At 39.4% G+C, this 17186-nt stretch overlaps 1 protein-coding gene across 2 annotated transcripts in view; it reads left to right on the top strand.

The window, feature by feature from the left end:
• LOC138740701 (interleukin-13 receptor subunit alpha-2-like) overlaps nt 1–15814 on the top strand; it is a 57691-nt gene extending 41877 nt beyond the window's left edge. For both annotated transcript variants that reach the window (XM_069893744.1, XM_069893743.1), the window contains exons 8-10: nt 4705–4852; nt 14686–14818; nt 15542–15814. In XM_069893744.1, coding sequence (XP_069749845.1) covers nt 4705–4852; nt 14686–14818; nt 15542–15644 — 384 coding nt within the window. In that variant the 3' untranslated portion in view covers nt 15645–15814. The remainder of the gene's footprint in view (nt 1–4704; nt 4853–14685; nt 14819–15541) is intronic.
• Nucleotides 15815–17186: the final 1372 nt, after the last annotated feature.

Here is a 17186-nt window from a genome sequence, read left to right as displayed (position 1 = left end):
TCTATTTCCGCTTCTTACCCTTGTGGTGGAACACGGTACTGCAGGCATGTCCAGTTATGTCTTCACTGGGCTGGGCAGCCTGGCCCACCTTCTGTACCTGTAGCCCCCCTCCCCATAAGATCCCCTAATAAAGGCTGAGAGCCCTAGTCTCCTCCCTCATACCTACCTTGGCTGAGAGCCAGCAGCATGAGGCTTGTCTGGGTCTTCTGATGAATAAAGCCTTGGACTACTTGCTTTGTGTCTGCGAGTGGTCATTGATTACGCTACAACCCTCTCAGTAGATCTAATTCTGGAATTGGTTTTTGTAACATAGTTCTGAAACAAAATACCAACACATTTGACATCCTGAATGATGTAAACCATTCTAATTCAATGCCATTGCTACTCCCCAGTTCTCCAAATTCTGCAAGTCTATTTGCTAACCAAAGCTACCTCTTAAATTTATTATGCTCTGTAATGATTTATCTTCTATGATCCATGTTAGGGTTGGCCTTTGTTTTTTTTTTGGTGGGGGGATGAGGGCTTCTTTTCTGTTTTAGACGGTGTTTGGGACCCTCATTTAATGTAAAGTTTGTGTTATGAGTTGCTGTGATACAAAGTGTCACAAATTTGACAACTATGTCCCGGTTTATGGGGAGGGAATAAGTTTAAGTCTCTATTTATGGTTCTTCTGAATATTTGAGTAGAGGGGGTTCATACGTAGAATCTTCAACTGCTTGGTTACTGTGGCAAAATCAGGAAAAATGGTAATTTCACTGTGTCGCTGCTGGATAAATAGAGTTCTATCTAGAAAGCCAACAAGTAAGAAACTTACATGAACATAAAGCATGGATCAGAATGTGGAAATATGATGTTCTGGCTATTACAAAGACTTGGCTGACGCAAGGAGAGGATTGACTGATGACTGATGCAAGTACCGGGGTTGAGAAGGAATAGGATGGGAGGTAAAAGGGGAGGAGGATAACCTTTCTAATCAAGGATAGTATCACAAATGCTGAAAGGGAGGAAGATGTGGGCAGATTAAGATTTCAGATTTATGAGCAGCATGATTGCCATAGTGGTTAGCGAAACATCTTCACAGCACCACTGATTGGGACCGAGGTTAGAATACCACGCTGTCTGTAAAGAGTTTGTACGTTCTCCCCAAGTCTGTGTGGTTCTCCCCCAGGGGCTCCAGTTTCCTCCCACTGTTCAACATACCAGGGGTTAATTGGGTGTAAATTGGGCGGCACATGCTTGTAAGCCAAAATGACCTGTTACTGTGCTGTATGTCTAAATTTAAAAAAAATAAGTTTATTGCCAGGGTACATACAAGACATCACATACAACCCTGAGATTCTTTTTCCTGTGGGCCAGGCAGAATGATCACATTGGCAGTACGAAAAACAACTGTATTCAAAGTACACAAGTAAACAAATAAAGAAATGTAAGTAAACTGTGCAATACAGAGAAGAAAAAATCAATAAAGTGCACAAGTCAGAGTTCTTAAATGAGTCCCTGATTGAGTTTGTTGTTGAGGAGTCTGATGGTTGAGGAGTCTGATGGTGGAGGGGGAGCAGCTGTTCCTGCACCTGGTGGTGCGAATCTTCTGGCACCTCTACATCTTTCCTGATGGCAGCAGCAAGAACAAAATGTGTGCTGGGTAGAATAGATCCTTGATGATTGCTGCTGCTCTCCGACGGCAGCGTTTCCCATAGATGCTCACAATGTTGGGAGGGTTTTGCGTGTGATGTCCTGGTCTGTGTCCACTACATTTTTGCAGGGCTTTACCCTTGGGGGTATTGGTGTCCCCCATGCCAGATCATGATGCATTGGTCAGCTCACTTCCCATCACACCTCTATAGAAATTTGCCAGGGTTTCTGATGTCATACCAAATGACCGCAAACTCCTGAGGAAGTAGAGGCGCTGACGTGCTTTCTTCACGATACCATCCAGAAAGATCCTCCAAGACAGAGACAACCAAAACCTTAAATTTGCTCAGCCTCTCCACCTCCAAACCCCCCACCCCATGATCATTGGATCGTAAACTCCTGGTTTTCTCTTCCTGAAGTCAACAACCAGCTTCTTCTTTTTTGGTCTCCTTGAGTGTGAAATTATAAGTCATTGTGGGTGGAAGTCAAATGGGAAGGGAACAATCACTGTACTGGGTATAGTCTATAGCCCCCAAGTTACCCTTAGGACACCGAAGAGCAGATAAGTAGGCTGATTTTGGAAAGGTACAGAAAAAGCAGGGTTGTTGTGATGGGAGACTTCAACCTCCCAAATATTGATAGGTATCTCCTTACTGCAAGAAAGATAGATGGGGCAGAATTTGTCATGTGTATCCAAGAACAATTCCTAATAAAATATGTTGACAAGCCAATGAGAGGAGAGGCCAGACTAGATCTAGTACTGTGTAATGAACCTGATCAAGTTACAGACCTCAAGGTGAGGGAGTAGTTCAGTGATAATGATCACAACTCCCTGACCTTTAGCATAGCTATGGACAAGGATGGTAGACAAAATGGAAGTATTTAATTGAGGAAGGGTTATTTGTGATGGGATTAGATGGGAACTGGGAAGAGTAAATTGGGAGCAGATGTTCTTGGGGAAAAGAACAGAAAAAATGTGGAGAATGTTTAGGGATCTTTTGCTTGGGGTTCTAGATAGGTTTGTCCCACTGAGACAGGGGGACAAGGTAGGGTGGCATGGTTGTTGTAGGGGTTAGCACCAACGCCGTTACAGCTCCGGCAACTGGGGTTCGAATCCGGTGCGGTCTGTGATGAGTTTGCCGGCATGGGTTTCCTCCGGTACTCCTGTTTCCTCTCACCATTCAATAACGTACTGGGGTTGTAGGTCATTTGGATGCAATTGGCAACACTGGCTTGTGGGCTGAAAGGGCCTGTTATCGTGCTGTATATCTAAATTTTTTAAAAAATTTAAAAAGTTAAAACTGAGGTTGACAAAAGAGGTTAGGTAGATTGTCAAGAGAAAGAAGGTTTAGGAAGCAAAATTTAGGAAGAGCTCATGGGAATTCTATGGTAGTCAGGAAGGAACATGAGAAAGGACTTACTTGCCTCGGTCTTCTTGCTCTTATGGAAACCCCTAAAGTGTTCTAAGCATGCATGAAGAGCAGAAGGATAACAAAAGTGAAGGTAAGGCTGCTTAAGGAGAAAGGAGACAGCATGGGCCTGGAGGTAGAGGAGGCTAGGGACCTCCTAAATGAATAATTTGTTTCCATATTCACCAGAGAGAGGAAACTTGGTCAATGTGAGGTCAGTATAGAACCAGTGTTAGAGATGTTGAAGGTAAGAAAGAGGAAATGCTGGATCTTCTTAAAAAAAAATTAGGATTGATAAGCCCATGGAACTAGCTGAGATATACTCTAGGTTAATACAGGAAGTGAGGGAAGAGATTACTGGGGTGCTGGCAATTACTTTTGTCTCCTCCTTAACCACAGAAGAAGTACCAGAGGATTGGAGAATGGCAAATGTGGTTCCCTTGTTTAAGAAGTAATAGGGAGGATCCTAGGTATTATAAACTGGTGTGTCTTGCAAACTATTGGAGAGGATTCATTCAGAAAGTCATAAGGCATGCGATCCATGGACTTTTAGCTCTGTGGATTCAGAGTTGACTTGCCTACAGTAGTAGATAGAACATATTCTGTCTGGTGGTCAGTGACTAATGGAATCCTAGAACAGAGTCCTAGAATAGGGATCTGTTCTCGGACCTCTTGTGATTTTTATAAATAACTGCTCTATACTCAATTGTTACTGAAATATTTTGCTTGAGAAAAAGTTGTCATTGGCCCATTTCCTTTGGAGTTATGAAACCATGCACATAACGAGTCAATTAAAACTGTGGGTTTCAAACTTTTTCTTTCCACCCACATCCCACCTTAAGCAATCCCTTACTAATCGCAGAGCACTGATGGCATAGGGAATACTTAAAGTAGTATGTGAATGGAAAGAAAAAGGTTGAGATTCACTGGTGTAGAAGGTTGTCATAGGTTACGACAGGATATCGGCAGTGTGTTGATTTGGGTGGAAAAGTGACTGAAAGAGTTCAACCAGGATCAGTGTGACGTGATGCATTTTGGAAGATCAAAGCTGAAGGCAGAGTTCATTGTTAATAGCAGGATTCTTAACAGTGTAGAAGAACAGTGGGATCTGGGGTTGCTGTGCATGTTGATAGCGTACATGAGACGGCTTATGGTCTGCTGGTTTTCACTAGTTGGGGGACATTATGCAAATGGCAAAAAAATGGGCGAATGTTTGCAAAATCCTTTGTAAAATCAGTCAAGCAACATTGCCCTATTCTGCTTCACAATCTCCACATTAAGGATGCAAGTAAAACTAAAAATGTAAATTATTTGGTACAATTTTTACCAGAGAAATAGGCCTTCAAGGTCCAGCTTGTTTTACAGTGAACAATGTACATTCCAACTTTAGTTCCTCTTCTCAGCATTGGGCCCATGCCCCTCTGAGACCCTCCCACCCACGAAATTGGATGTTTCTTTAAGCTAAATGTACCTGCCAACGCCACTTTGTCTGGCTGTTTGTTCCATGTGCCCACCACCCTCTGAGTGAAGAACTACCCATCACATTCCTTTTAAATCCCATCCCGTCACCTTGTCGTTAGGATCTCTTGCCCTAAACTTCCCTACATTATGAAATTGATGGCCATTTTTCTAAGAAGTTTATTTTTTACCATTTTGTTTCCAGTCTAAAATAGTTCTTGAGGAAACCACAATTACACTTCTGAATATGACTGCTAAATCAAAGTTCTGTGTCCGTTTGAGAGCAACTGTCAACATGTTCTGTGCAGATGATGCCTTTTGGAGTGACTGGAGCTCAACTCATTGCCTGACAGGTATGTCTGTAACTCAGAGTGGAAATAAATCTGTGCCCTACATGAGGAACAGTTTTTCACAAAGACTAATGCAAATCTTTGTAAATCTCTTCATATTTTTGAATATTTGCTTTATGTCAAATCTTCATAACAATACCAGTAAAACATGCTTAATTTAATATTACTTCTCCAATGCATTTGGATATTGCTGAGAATTCTTCAAGATATTCCAACCCTTAGAATAAAGCATACTGTAGGAGAGCTCAAATAATTGGCAATGGCAGAATCCTGACATTCTGACAGTTTGCTATGAGCTATTAAGGGAACTATCATGACATAGCAATATAGTAGTGCAGTAGAAGAAAGCAAAGTGTGAAATGGGCCATTTTCTCCAATATTTCAATGACATCTGTATTGGAAAGTTATACCAAAGCAGAGCCGATCCGCAACTAGCCAAGATAAGTCTTTGGATGTTTGTGTGTGTGACCATTAGAATTACTAAGATACAAACTCAGCCTACTCACATTCTGTGGAGAAGGAAATGATTATTTTTCAGGCGAAAGATACAAAGGTATGAAACATGTTACTCTCCACATGTGCAGCCTGACCTATCCAGTACTTTGTCTTTCTAGTTCTGATTCGCAGCATCAGTCTTTTTTTTGATGGGGGGGTGAGTTCAGAGATGTGCTGCTTGGGTCATCTGATCCAACAGGCAGTGTTGGATTACGTAGTTACCGATAGGGAATGACGAGAATACCAAGTCAAGTTTATTGTCATCTAATTGTACAAGTACAACCAGACAAAACAATGTTCTCCGGTTGTCCAGCAAAACACACAGACATACAACCAGACGTAACACACCTACAAACTAACAATGCACATGCAGGACAAGTATTTCATCAACACAAATATATAAATAAATATTCTTTTGTACTGTTACAACGCAGACCAGCAGCAATAGAAATTCACTAAGACAGATCATCTAAAGCACTATTTTTATTACTACTAACACTATAACACCTTAAGTAACTTATGTAAATGTGACCCCCAACTGTCTGTGTGTGTGTGTGTGTGTGTGTGTGTGTGTGTGTGTGTGTGTGTGTGTGTGTGTGTGTGTGTGTGTGTGTGTGTGTGTGTGTGATACCCAAAACCATTAGAGCTTACGCACAATTCTGGAAAGTTATTTCAAAGCTTAGTCTTAGAAATCCAGTGTTGACACCAAGTAGGTGGGAGAGACTGAATGACCAGACTGTTGAAAACTTATGAATCCTTGTTGCATTGCTTCTTGAGCTAATGTCCTTTCAGACAAGTGGTTGTCACAACTCCCTTTTTCCTTTTGTAGGGGAAATGAAACAAGTGACTTTCACTGTGATTCCAGAACCCAGGTATGGGTCAGGCAAAATGACCATTACAATGGTCACAATCCAAATGCAGTAATTCTCCTGCTTTCAAAAATCCAAATACTGGTCAATCAAAGTGATCTTTCTTTTGGTCCAATAATCCCCCTGACAGGGAGAATCAAACAAATTGTCCATAACCATACAGAGTCACTCCATCACAGCTTATGAGATGGCTGCTGCTCACAAAGCTTTTAAGTGTTGGGCATATGACTTTCTCCATCTGTGTCCCTGGAACACTTCCTCTCTCCTCTTCAAAGTACCTGATTGTTGCCACCCCAGTCTCTCCAAAGCTGTGCAGGTTTGCAGCTTGATTTGTTAACTCTTAAAGTGACAGTCCCACAAAAGTAAAAAAAAATACGAGCTCATAATACCTCTCATCGACTGAAAAGTTTAAGCTGTAAGACCACATTTTAACTGCAACCTACAATCTTTGAAGTAATGCAATGATTATTTACATAATATAATACAGACAAAGAGAAAACTTTTCAGTAACATTGCAAACATAACATCTTGAAAGGCAATCAGCAATTACATTATCCTTGCCTTTAATATGAGTTATCATTAAATCATATTCCTGTAGAATTAAACTCCAGTTTAACAGTCACCTATTTTATTCAAGAATATTAAGTGATTTTGATCAGTATATACTAGTGGTCCCTGAGCTATGCAGGCGTAAACATTGAAATGCTGCAAAGCCAATATAAAGGGACAATAATTCTTTCTTTATAATAGAAGAATTATTTTGATGTTTATTGAACTTCTTGGATAAGTCATCCACAGGTGATCAATATCATCACAACCATTCTTTTGTACTAGCACTGCTCCTGCATTTTCATCTCTAGCATCTACTGCTATAGAAAATGGTTTCTCAAACTCAGGTGACTTAAGCACAATGCTGGTGTCATAAAATGGCTTTCAGTTCATCAAATGGGCCATTTTTTCCAAATGGGTGGAATTGAGGGGTGGAGGAGGCAATAGGGCACTGATAAGAATGTATTATAATCCGCCAAATGGGCCAAGAAAATTGGAAGAACAAATTTGCAAGGATATAGCATATATGTGTAATAAACATAAGTTAGTGATCATGGGAGATTTTAACTTTTCTCACATTGATTGGGATACCCATACAGTAAGAGGGCTGGATGGGCTAAAGTTTGTCAAATGTGTACAAGATAGTTTTCTTAATCAATACGTAGAGGAACTGACACAGGACGGTGTAATACTGGATCTCCTGTTAGGGAACGAGATAGGTCAGGTGTCTGAGGTTAATGTTGGAGAACAAACTGGATCTAGTGATCACAACTCTATTAGTTTTAGGGTAGTTTTAGGGAAGAGCAAAGAAGGGCCTAAAGTTGAGGTTCTGGATTGGATAAAAGCAAATTTCGAAGGAATAAGAATGGATTTGGGGAGTATTGAGTGGGACGTGATTTTTTTCAGGAAAGGATGCAAATGAAAAATGCAGAATATTAAAAGAAGAAATTTTGAGGGTACAGAGTAGATATGTCCCAGTGAGGATCAAAGGAAAGGCTGGAAGTCATAGGGAGCCTTGGTTTTCGAAGAATATTAGTAATTTAGTTAGGAGAAAGAGGGAGGTGTACAAGAGCAGGGTGCTGAGAAATTGAAAGAGGACTACAAGGAGTGTAGAAAAAAATCTTAAGAAAGAAATTAGAAAGGTCAAAAAGAGGCACAAAGAGGCTTTGGCAGACAGAGTAAGATTAGTGAGGGATAGAATTGGACCCCTTGTAGATAGGGAGGGTAGATTATGTGAGAAGTCAGAGAGATGTGGGAAATTTTAAATGATTTATTTTCCTCGGTATTCACTAGGGAAAAAAATATTGTACCAGTTGAAGTAAAGAAAAATAGTGGGGAGGTCATGAATCATATAAGGATAACTGAGGAGGTAGTGATGGCAGTGTTAAAAAAGATAAAGGTGGACAAATCTCCGGGTCTGGACAAACTATTCCCAAGGACACTCAGGGAGACCAGTGTACAGATAGTGGGGTCATTAACAGAGATATTTAGGATGTCACTGGTCACGGTTGGTAGTGCCAGAGGATTGGAGGGTGACTCATGTTGTTCCATTGTTTAAGAAAGGGTCCAAATGTAAGCCTGGAAATTATAGACCTGTGAGTCTGACATCTGTGGTGGGTAAGTTGATGGAAAGTGTTCTGAGAGATGGCATTTACAAATATTTGGAAGAATAGGGATTGATAGGTAGTAGTCAGCATGGTTTTGTCAGGGGTAGATCATGCTTAACAAACCATATAGAGTTTTTCAAGGGGGTTACAAAAAAGATTGATGAAGGGAAGGGTGTGGATGTTGTCTATTTAGACTTTAGTAAAGCTTTTGACAAAGTTCCCCACAGGAGATTAGGAAAAAAGGTGGAGGCATTAGGTATAAATAAAAAGGAGGTAGTGAAATGGATTCAGCAATGGTTGGATGGGAGGTGTCGGAATGTAGTGGTAGAAAATTGTTTGTCAAATTGGAGGCCGGTGACTAGTGGAGTTCCTCAGGCATCGGTCGTGGGTCCACTATTGTTTGTTATATATATATTAATGATCTGGAATAAGCGGTGGTGAATTGGATAAGTAAGTTTGCAGATGATACAAAGATTGGTGGTATTGTGGACAGTGAGGAAGATTACCGTAGCTTAAAAAGAGATATAGGAAAACTAGAGGAGTGGGCTGAGAAATGGCTGATGGAATTTAACACGGGTAAGTGTGAAGTGCTGCATTTTGGAAAGACAACTCTAAATAGGCCATATACATTGAATGGTAGACAATTGAGGAGTGCAGAGCAACAAAGGGATTTAGGAGTTGTGGTAAATAGTACCTTCAAGGCTGATACTCAGGTAGATGGTGTGGTGAAGAAGGCATTTGGAATGTTGGCCTTCATAAATCGGAGTATTGAATTCAAGAGTTGGAATGTTATGATGAAATTGTACAAAGCATTGGTGAGACCAAATTTGGAATATTGTGTGCAATTTTGGTCACCAAATTATAGGAAGGATATAAACAAAATAGAGAGAGTGCAGAGAAGGTTCATGAGAATGCTGACAGATTTTAGGGTTTGAGTTACTGAGAAAGGTTGAGCAGCATGGCCAAATTCACTTTTAGCTAAATTAACAGTAAAATTGACTTTTGGAAATTTGTCAACTATTTCTCTAGCTCAGAGATGTGTGCTTCCCAGGTGTCATTCCCCATAACCAAATCGTCAATATAAACATCCATATGCTCTAAAGCTTGAATCACAGAATTGATCATTCTTTGGAATGTCCCTGGAGCATTTTTCATTCCAAATGGTAAAAAAATTGTATCTATATAATTCTGACAAGGTCACCAATGCAGAAATTTTCCTGCCTCTGTCTGTTAAGGAAACATACCAGTAACCTTTGAATAAGTCCATCTTCGTCAGAAACTTAATCTTTCCAACCTTGTCCATACAATCATCTACCCTAAGGATAGGATAAGCACCTGTCTTTGTTACCACATTAACTTCCCTATAAGCAGTGCATCTAATCGTCCCATCTGACTTAGGCACTAGGACACAAGGTGAACTCCAATCTGAGGTAGAACATCGAAAAATATCATTCTTTAGCATATATTTAATCTCTTGATCTACCAGTTTTCAGCATTCATTTGATATGGGTGTTTTTGATAGGTTCAGCAACATCAACGTTATAACAAGCTATTGAAGTTCCCTTAGGCACGTCTGGAAGCAAGTTCCTAATTTTTTTAAGTAGCTGTTTCATTTGTTCTTTTTCCTGGGGCTGAAGATAAGCCAATTTAGCATCCAAATTCTGCAAAACAATCTAGTTAGGCAGACGAACTGGGACAATGTTTTTTTTTAAGTGACCCTCACAACAGTCAGCTTACGCTGTCTCAGGGTTCCGAAACTCCTCAGTTTTATCAACAATGAACACTTCTGCTGAAGGCTGTTCCTTGCTAAAAGCCAAGTTCTCAAAATAAGCATTTAACATGTTGGCATGGCAGCTCTGCGTTTTACATTTTCGATCAGGTGTTTTAACTACTTTTAAATTTATCTCATACAGGCATGAGCATTTTGCCCTGAGGAAATTAGAATTTGCGAACAGGATTAACACTTTATCCCCGATTTAAAAGCTCTATTTTAATCATACCAGATCTTCATTTTCCCTCAATTTTTTTCAAATTCTCTTGAGCTAGTTCACTGACTATCTGCAAATTAACTTTAAACTTTAGACATAATCTAAGAAATTCAACTGCACATCCTCATTAACCCATTCAACAACATGAAAGCTCCTCTAACTTGGTGTCCAAACACCAGCTCTAAAGGGCTAAAGCCTAATGATTCTCACACAGACTCTCTTACTTCAAACAAAAGCAAATGGACACTATCATCCCAGTTCTTCTCATTCTCAAGATAATAGGTCCTCTTCATGGTTTTTCGGGTCAAATATAACCTCTCCAAGGCCCCTTGAGATTCTGGATGATATGCAGATAACGTGATTTGATTAGCTCCTGATTTTTAATCTATTGGCTGAAACAGCTCCAACATAAAATCACTTCCCTGATCTGATTGGATCTCTTTAGGAAAACCAACTAAAATAAAACATTTTATAAGATCTCTGGACACAGTTGTAGTTTAATATTTCTAAGTGGTGTTGCTTCTGGAAACCTGAAGGTTAACAAATACTGATTCCCAGCTTTTGTCCTGGGCAATGGGCAAACACAATCCACAATAACTTTAGAAAAGGGTTTGTCAAAAGCAGGAATGGGTTGCAATGGATCCATTGGGGGGTCCCGATTGGGATTACCTACAACCTGACCAATGTGGCAGGTCTGACAAAATGTAACAACATATTTTCTTAAACTAGGCCAACATAATTGTTTCATAACCTTATGTTTTCCTTACATCAAGATTACCACCCAAAGGTGTAGTATGGGCCAAGATTAAAATTTCATCCTTATGGGCTTTAGGCACTACAACCTGGTGAACAACTGCCCATTCTTCATAGGCGAGATATCAGGTGGTCATTATTAACAGACTCCTTAAAATAATATCCAACTGGGATTTTCTTAATTTTATCATCAGAGAGAACCTTATCTCTCACTTCAGTAAGACCAGAATCTCTATTCTGCCCCATTATAAACTTTTTTCCGGATAATGACAAATCCTTACTCAAATTTAATGCCAGAACTCTGATCCATTGAAGAAGGATATAAAGCCTTTGGCAGGTGATTACAACCTGAGTGCTGTTTCGGACTTTCACAGATTCTTTTCCCCTTTAAATCAGTCTGCACAGTATCATCTGCACTGGCAATCTTTTTAGCCGTAGCTCAATTCACTTCGCAGGCTGCATATTAATCAGAATCTGAGTAGTTTAGTTGTCATCCTCACCACAGAGACAACTTTACCCTCCGCAAAGTCATTTCCCAATAATAACAAGACCCCCTCCACTGGTAAATGATCAGATCCCTATCGTAACAGGTCCCTGAATTAATTCTGACCTCAACATTATCCTGTGTAGAGGTATTGACTCCAGCTCACCCCCAAAGCCTTGAATCAAATTTATTTCACCTGTGGCAGTCTCATCGCCAAACTCCAAAACCCTGTCCAACACAAGTGACTGGGCGGTCCCAGTAACTCAAAGGATTCTCACTGTCACTTGTGCTGACCCTTCCTTTAATGAATCTAAACCCTCTGAGACAAAATATTTGAATTCATCCCTAATGTTATCAGCAGGTCTGAAACTTTCAAAAAATGTCGATATGTTTCATCTTTTCGAATACAGGCATCTGGCAATGCCAATTTTTCTCTCTTTTTCCTTAGCCTGAAACATTTTGCTATCACATGACCAGATTTCGTACAATAATGGCAAAGGGGGCCTGAAGGTTTTTCCTTTTATTGCCTCTTTAGCCCACTATTACTTCCCAATTTATTTTCTAACTTATATGGATATACCACATTACCCTTTTGGAAGGTTCTATTTGGCACAAATTTAACCTTGTGGATTAAAGCATTCTCATCCACTAATTTAGAAGATTCCTGCCAAGTTTTCATTTCTCTCTCAAACTCCCTTTGCTCTCAGCTTCCTCCAATCTATGTTTTTCTAACTCTAGCTCAAACTGCCTTTGCTTCTCTGCTTCCTTCGGCTCAAATTTACTTTTTTTAATATAACCCAGTCATTCTCAACCTTTTTCTTTCCACTCACATACAACTTTAAGTATTCCCTATGCCATAGGTGCTCTGTGATTAGTAAGGGATTGCTAAGGTGGTATGTGGGTGGAAAGAAAAAGTTTGAAAACCATGGTTTTAATCATACCTCATTCACTCATTATGTGCATGGTTTCATAACTCCAAAGGAAATGTGCTAATGACCATTTTTCTCAAGCAAGATATTTCAATAGCAATTGGGACTAGAGCAGTGATTCTCAACCTTCCCTCCCCATTCACATCCCACCTTAAGCAACCCCTTACTAATCACAGAGCACCGATGGCATAGGGATTACTTAAAGGAGTATGTGAGTGGAAAGAAAAAGGTTGAGAACCACTGTTCTCAAGAGCACATAGCTCGAACTCAAATCTATGTTTTTTTTTAGCTCAATCTGTTCCAACTTTAAGTGCTGCTCAAGGGATTTACTCTCAGGAAATTGTTTTAACTCATCCTCTACGAACTTTCGGCAGTTATATAGTAGTTAACTATAACTCCCTAGATCTCTGCCTTTTTCATTGATGGTTTTACCAGTGCAAGTTCCAAATTTTGGGCAATAGTCACCAACTCATTCTTTTTTGCCCTCTGAAAATCTGCAAAGGATGACGATTCCAAAAACTCATCAAGATGCATTCCTGCTGTTTTTCCAAGGACAATAGCCTTTTAATTGGCTTTCAAAAAGAAGTGAAATTGATTAAATTATTTTTTAATTAATCAATCAAATTGAAAATTAATCTGTCATTAAGCTCCAATTTTGGTGATATCTCAGATGATCCCCCAATTTATTATGTCACAGACCAGCAGCAATAGAAATTTTCAAAGAGAATGCTATTTTTAAAACACAAATTCATGTACTAACTACTAATAATATAACACCTTTAGTGACTTATCTAAATTTAACCTCCAACTTGTGTGTGTGTGTGAGAGAGAGAGAGAGAGAGAGATGCCCAAAACCATTACAGCTTAGGCACAATTCTGGAAAGTTTTAGAAATCTAGTGTTGACATGAAGATTCTTAAAGTGAGGGAAAGAAGTATTCACAAAAGGAGGTGGGAGAAACTGAGTGGTCAGACTGTTGAAAACTCATGAATCCTTGTTGTGTGGCTTTCAGACAGGTGGTGGTCACAACTCCCCTTTTCCTTTCATAGGGAAAATGAAATGAAAAACTTTCACTGTGCTTCCAGAACCCAGGCACGGATCAGACGAAATGACCATTACAATGGTCACAAACCAAATGCAGTAATTCTCCTGCTTTCAAGAAACCAAATACTGGTCAATCAAAGTGACCTTTCCTTTGGTCATAGTGTGCTCCAGTAATCCCTTTGACATGGACAATCAAACAGGTTCTTCATAACCACACAGAGTCACTCCAACACAGCTTATGAGATGTGTTGGTCACATGACTCTCTCCACCTGTGTCCTTGGAACACTTCCTCTTTCCTCTTCAAAGCATCAACTTTGGGCACAGTCCGGACCTGATTGTTGCCACCCCAGTCTCTTCTACGCAGTGTAGGTTTTCAGCTTGATTTCTTAACTCTAAAAGTGACAGTCCCACTGAAATAAAAATGGGAACTTGTAATAGTACATACGAGAGGCTTAAATGGTTCATGTGAGCATGAGATGCATGTTCAATGTCCCCATTTGTATGAGTCATACCCAAACTTACTTCATGTTCACCAGGCGATGCATCAAATCTGTTGGAAATTGATAATCTCTCACCTTTGTTATTTTTAAATATAGGAAAATAGAATGAACTAAATATAGGCATACAGCATAGAACAAGTCCTTCAGCCAAGTTTGTTATTCTGGGCTAGTCACATTTGCCTTCGTTGGATCCATTTCATAATGAACCTATCCTAGACTGTCCTGGAATGTCTTTTGAACTCTGCAATTGTACTCACTCTCTGAGTGAAGAAGTTACTCCTTAGATCCTTACTTTTCTCCCCTCTCTCCTTAAACCTATGCCCTCTGGTTTTAGAATCATTTGCTTTGGGGAAAAGTCTGTGAGCGAAAGTATATCTTTGCTGATGTTGATTCAAATTGTTGAGGACTGAAGGGTGTACAAAGGAACTGTAACGGAGCTATTTGTTGTTTTTTTGACCAGCAGGTTTCATATTAAGGAGGGAAATTATATTGATGCTGATAACATTTATGGAACTGTTTTTCATACTGAAGACTGATTTGATAATTAATGCAGACCAGTAATACAATCATAGACTGCTTTCTGTGAGCTTTGTCAATGAACTGATTGTTAACTTGCAGACTATTCAGATGAAGAGGGAAATGCTGTCGTGAAATCCAACTTGTTGGGAGAACTGATTTTGCTCACTGCTTTAGCATCAATCACTTTGGTCCTTCTCGTCGCTATTCTTGGTTGCTGGATCAGTTGGAAACAGTAAGGAATTTAATACAAGAGTAATTATAACTAATTAAAATTCAACTTTAAAGATATTATCAAATGGCATTAATAACTAAATATTATATAAATATTAATTAATCACAATAATCTCACAAACTAGTAATGCCATAAATTTTGAAATTTGAAAATTTAAATTTTAAATTTAGACATACAGGACGATAATAGGCCCTTTCAGCCACAAGCCCGTGCTACCCAATTACACCCTATTAACCTACAACCTTGGTACGTTTCGAATGGTGGGAGGAAACTGGACCCCCCAGAGAAAACCCACACAGACATGGGGAGAATGTACCAACCCCTTACAGATAGCACAGGATTCGAACCCCAGGTCCTGATCGCTGGCGTTGTAACAGCGTTCTAACTATGCTTCCCTTAACTTCCCTCTTGTGGTCTCACTGCACTCGATTTTAAATTAAACATAAATGTCATTTAAATATATACTTTCTGTGATTATGTATTACATGTAACCAAATTTCTGCCAGTTACTGGACGCAGAGCTGAAGAACTAAAAGATTGGAAGTTGTAATCAAAGCTCCATAGAATCATGGAGGTGTAGAGCAGTGTCCTTGAGCCAATTCAATTCTGATGAAATTCAATTTCATGTCATGAGCATAACTGTGGCACATCTCATTGCCATGAACATACTGGTGTTATATCACCAATGTGCATCTTCAACATGTTTCCTTTTTTGTTTTTCAGATCATTTGCAAAGAGAAAGCTTAACATGTTACTTACTGAACAAACCAGGAGCATCAAAAAAAGAAAATGCCTTAGCTATGGAAATATTGGTCAAATGTTCTAATAGAGGATTATGATATGTTAATAATTCTCATTAATTACATTTGAAATTTTACCCGTAAAAATGTTTTTATGTATTCAGCAGTTAAAATGTATAAATGTAAGTCCTTCTCAAATGTAATTTTCGCAGTCATATTTTGCAAGATCTATGGTAAAGATGCAATGAGACCACAATGCAACAGTATTTTTAAATTCACTCAATCAGAAACTCTCAAGACATTTCTCATGAAATATTTGTGACAAGGATTCAGGGAAAACATTTTTGTGATGTCATAGAAAGTAAAATAGGACACAATGGAGACTCTGACCTTAATTTCCAATTCTTTCTGTGTGGTGATAGAACATTACGAGAATCTTGAACAGGGCAGAACAATATGACCCTACAACAAACTCATGATTTTACAGATGACAATTAATACTACATGTCACACTTTGTTTTTCTCAATAGAATTTCACAGGACAATCTGCTCAACCTCAATGGTGAGATGTTACTGGGGGAAAAAATATGGTGTGCAGCATTAATTGCTATCTGGAAAATTGTGAGTTTATTATGGACAGGTGGTGTCAGGTTAAATATGTAATCTTTCTAAAAGGGGGAACAGGGAGGATTGTTGAGAGTCATATGCTTAACATTGCCTCTTTTGTTTTTAGAAAGCCCTTTGATAAGTTCTAACATGCCTGGTTGGTGAGTAAATCAAAGTCTGTCGGATCCAAAGGAAGGTTGTAAGTTAGCCCCAAAAACGAGTTCAGTGACTGGTTAGAAAGGTTCCTGCTCAGTCATTGTTTTGGAAACTAGTAAACTGTTTTTATTGTTTGTTGTAGGACCCAGTATTTAGTTTTTCTTTTTTTTTTACTGTCAGTATCAATTACTTAAATTTAGTCATAGCACAGAACAGATCCTTCAGCCCAAATAATCCAAGCCAACCAAGATGGCATTCTAGACTTGTCCTATTTGCCTGCCTTTGGCCCATATCCTTTTTCGCCCCTTTTATCTATATATCTGTCCAAATGTCTTTTGAATGTTGTAAATGTACCCATTTCTCTGGGTCCCCCTTGCAGCTGCTTCTCGATTCAGAGGGAAAACATTGTTCCTCAGGTCTCTCTTAAATCTCTCCCCTCTCTCCTTAAACCTATGCCATCTGGTTTAAGAATAATCTACCACTGGAAGTAGATGGTGAGCATTCACTTTATCTCTTTCAGGTCACCTTTTGGCTTCTTGCACTCTCGGGCAGCCATTTTCAATGGAGCTCTATGACCTCCCAGAAGGGCCACAGCACGTTGAAGGGGGGAGGGGTGGTCACAGAATGAAATCATAAAATATTTAAAATGTTTTGTATGCAGTCGGTAGAAGAGAAGTATGGAATAAGCCAAATAAACTTGACTACTTCACAGGGAAGGAGAGCCTATAAACTTTGAGCAGAGTCCTAAGGGAGCCATAGCCTAAAAAAGGTTGAGAATGGCTGCTCTAGGGATGAAAGACTCAGCCTTTCCTCCCTCTCCCTATAATTCAAAACCTCCAGTCCCAGCAACATCCTGGTGGATCTCC

This window comes from Narcine bancroftii, chromosome 8 (assembly GCF_036971445.1).
Source record: "Narcine bancroftii isolate sNarBan1 chromosome 8, sNarBan1.hap1, whole genome shotgun sequence".
Lineage (NCBI taxonomy): Eukaryota > Metazoa > Chordata > Chondrichthyes > Torpediniformes > Narcinidae > Narcine > Narcine bancroftii.
This window is presented reverse-complemented; position numbering and strand designations above follow the sequence as displayed.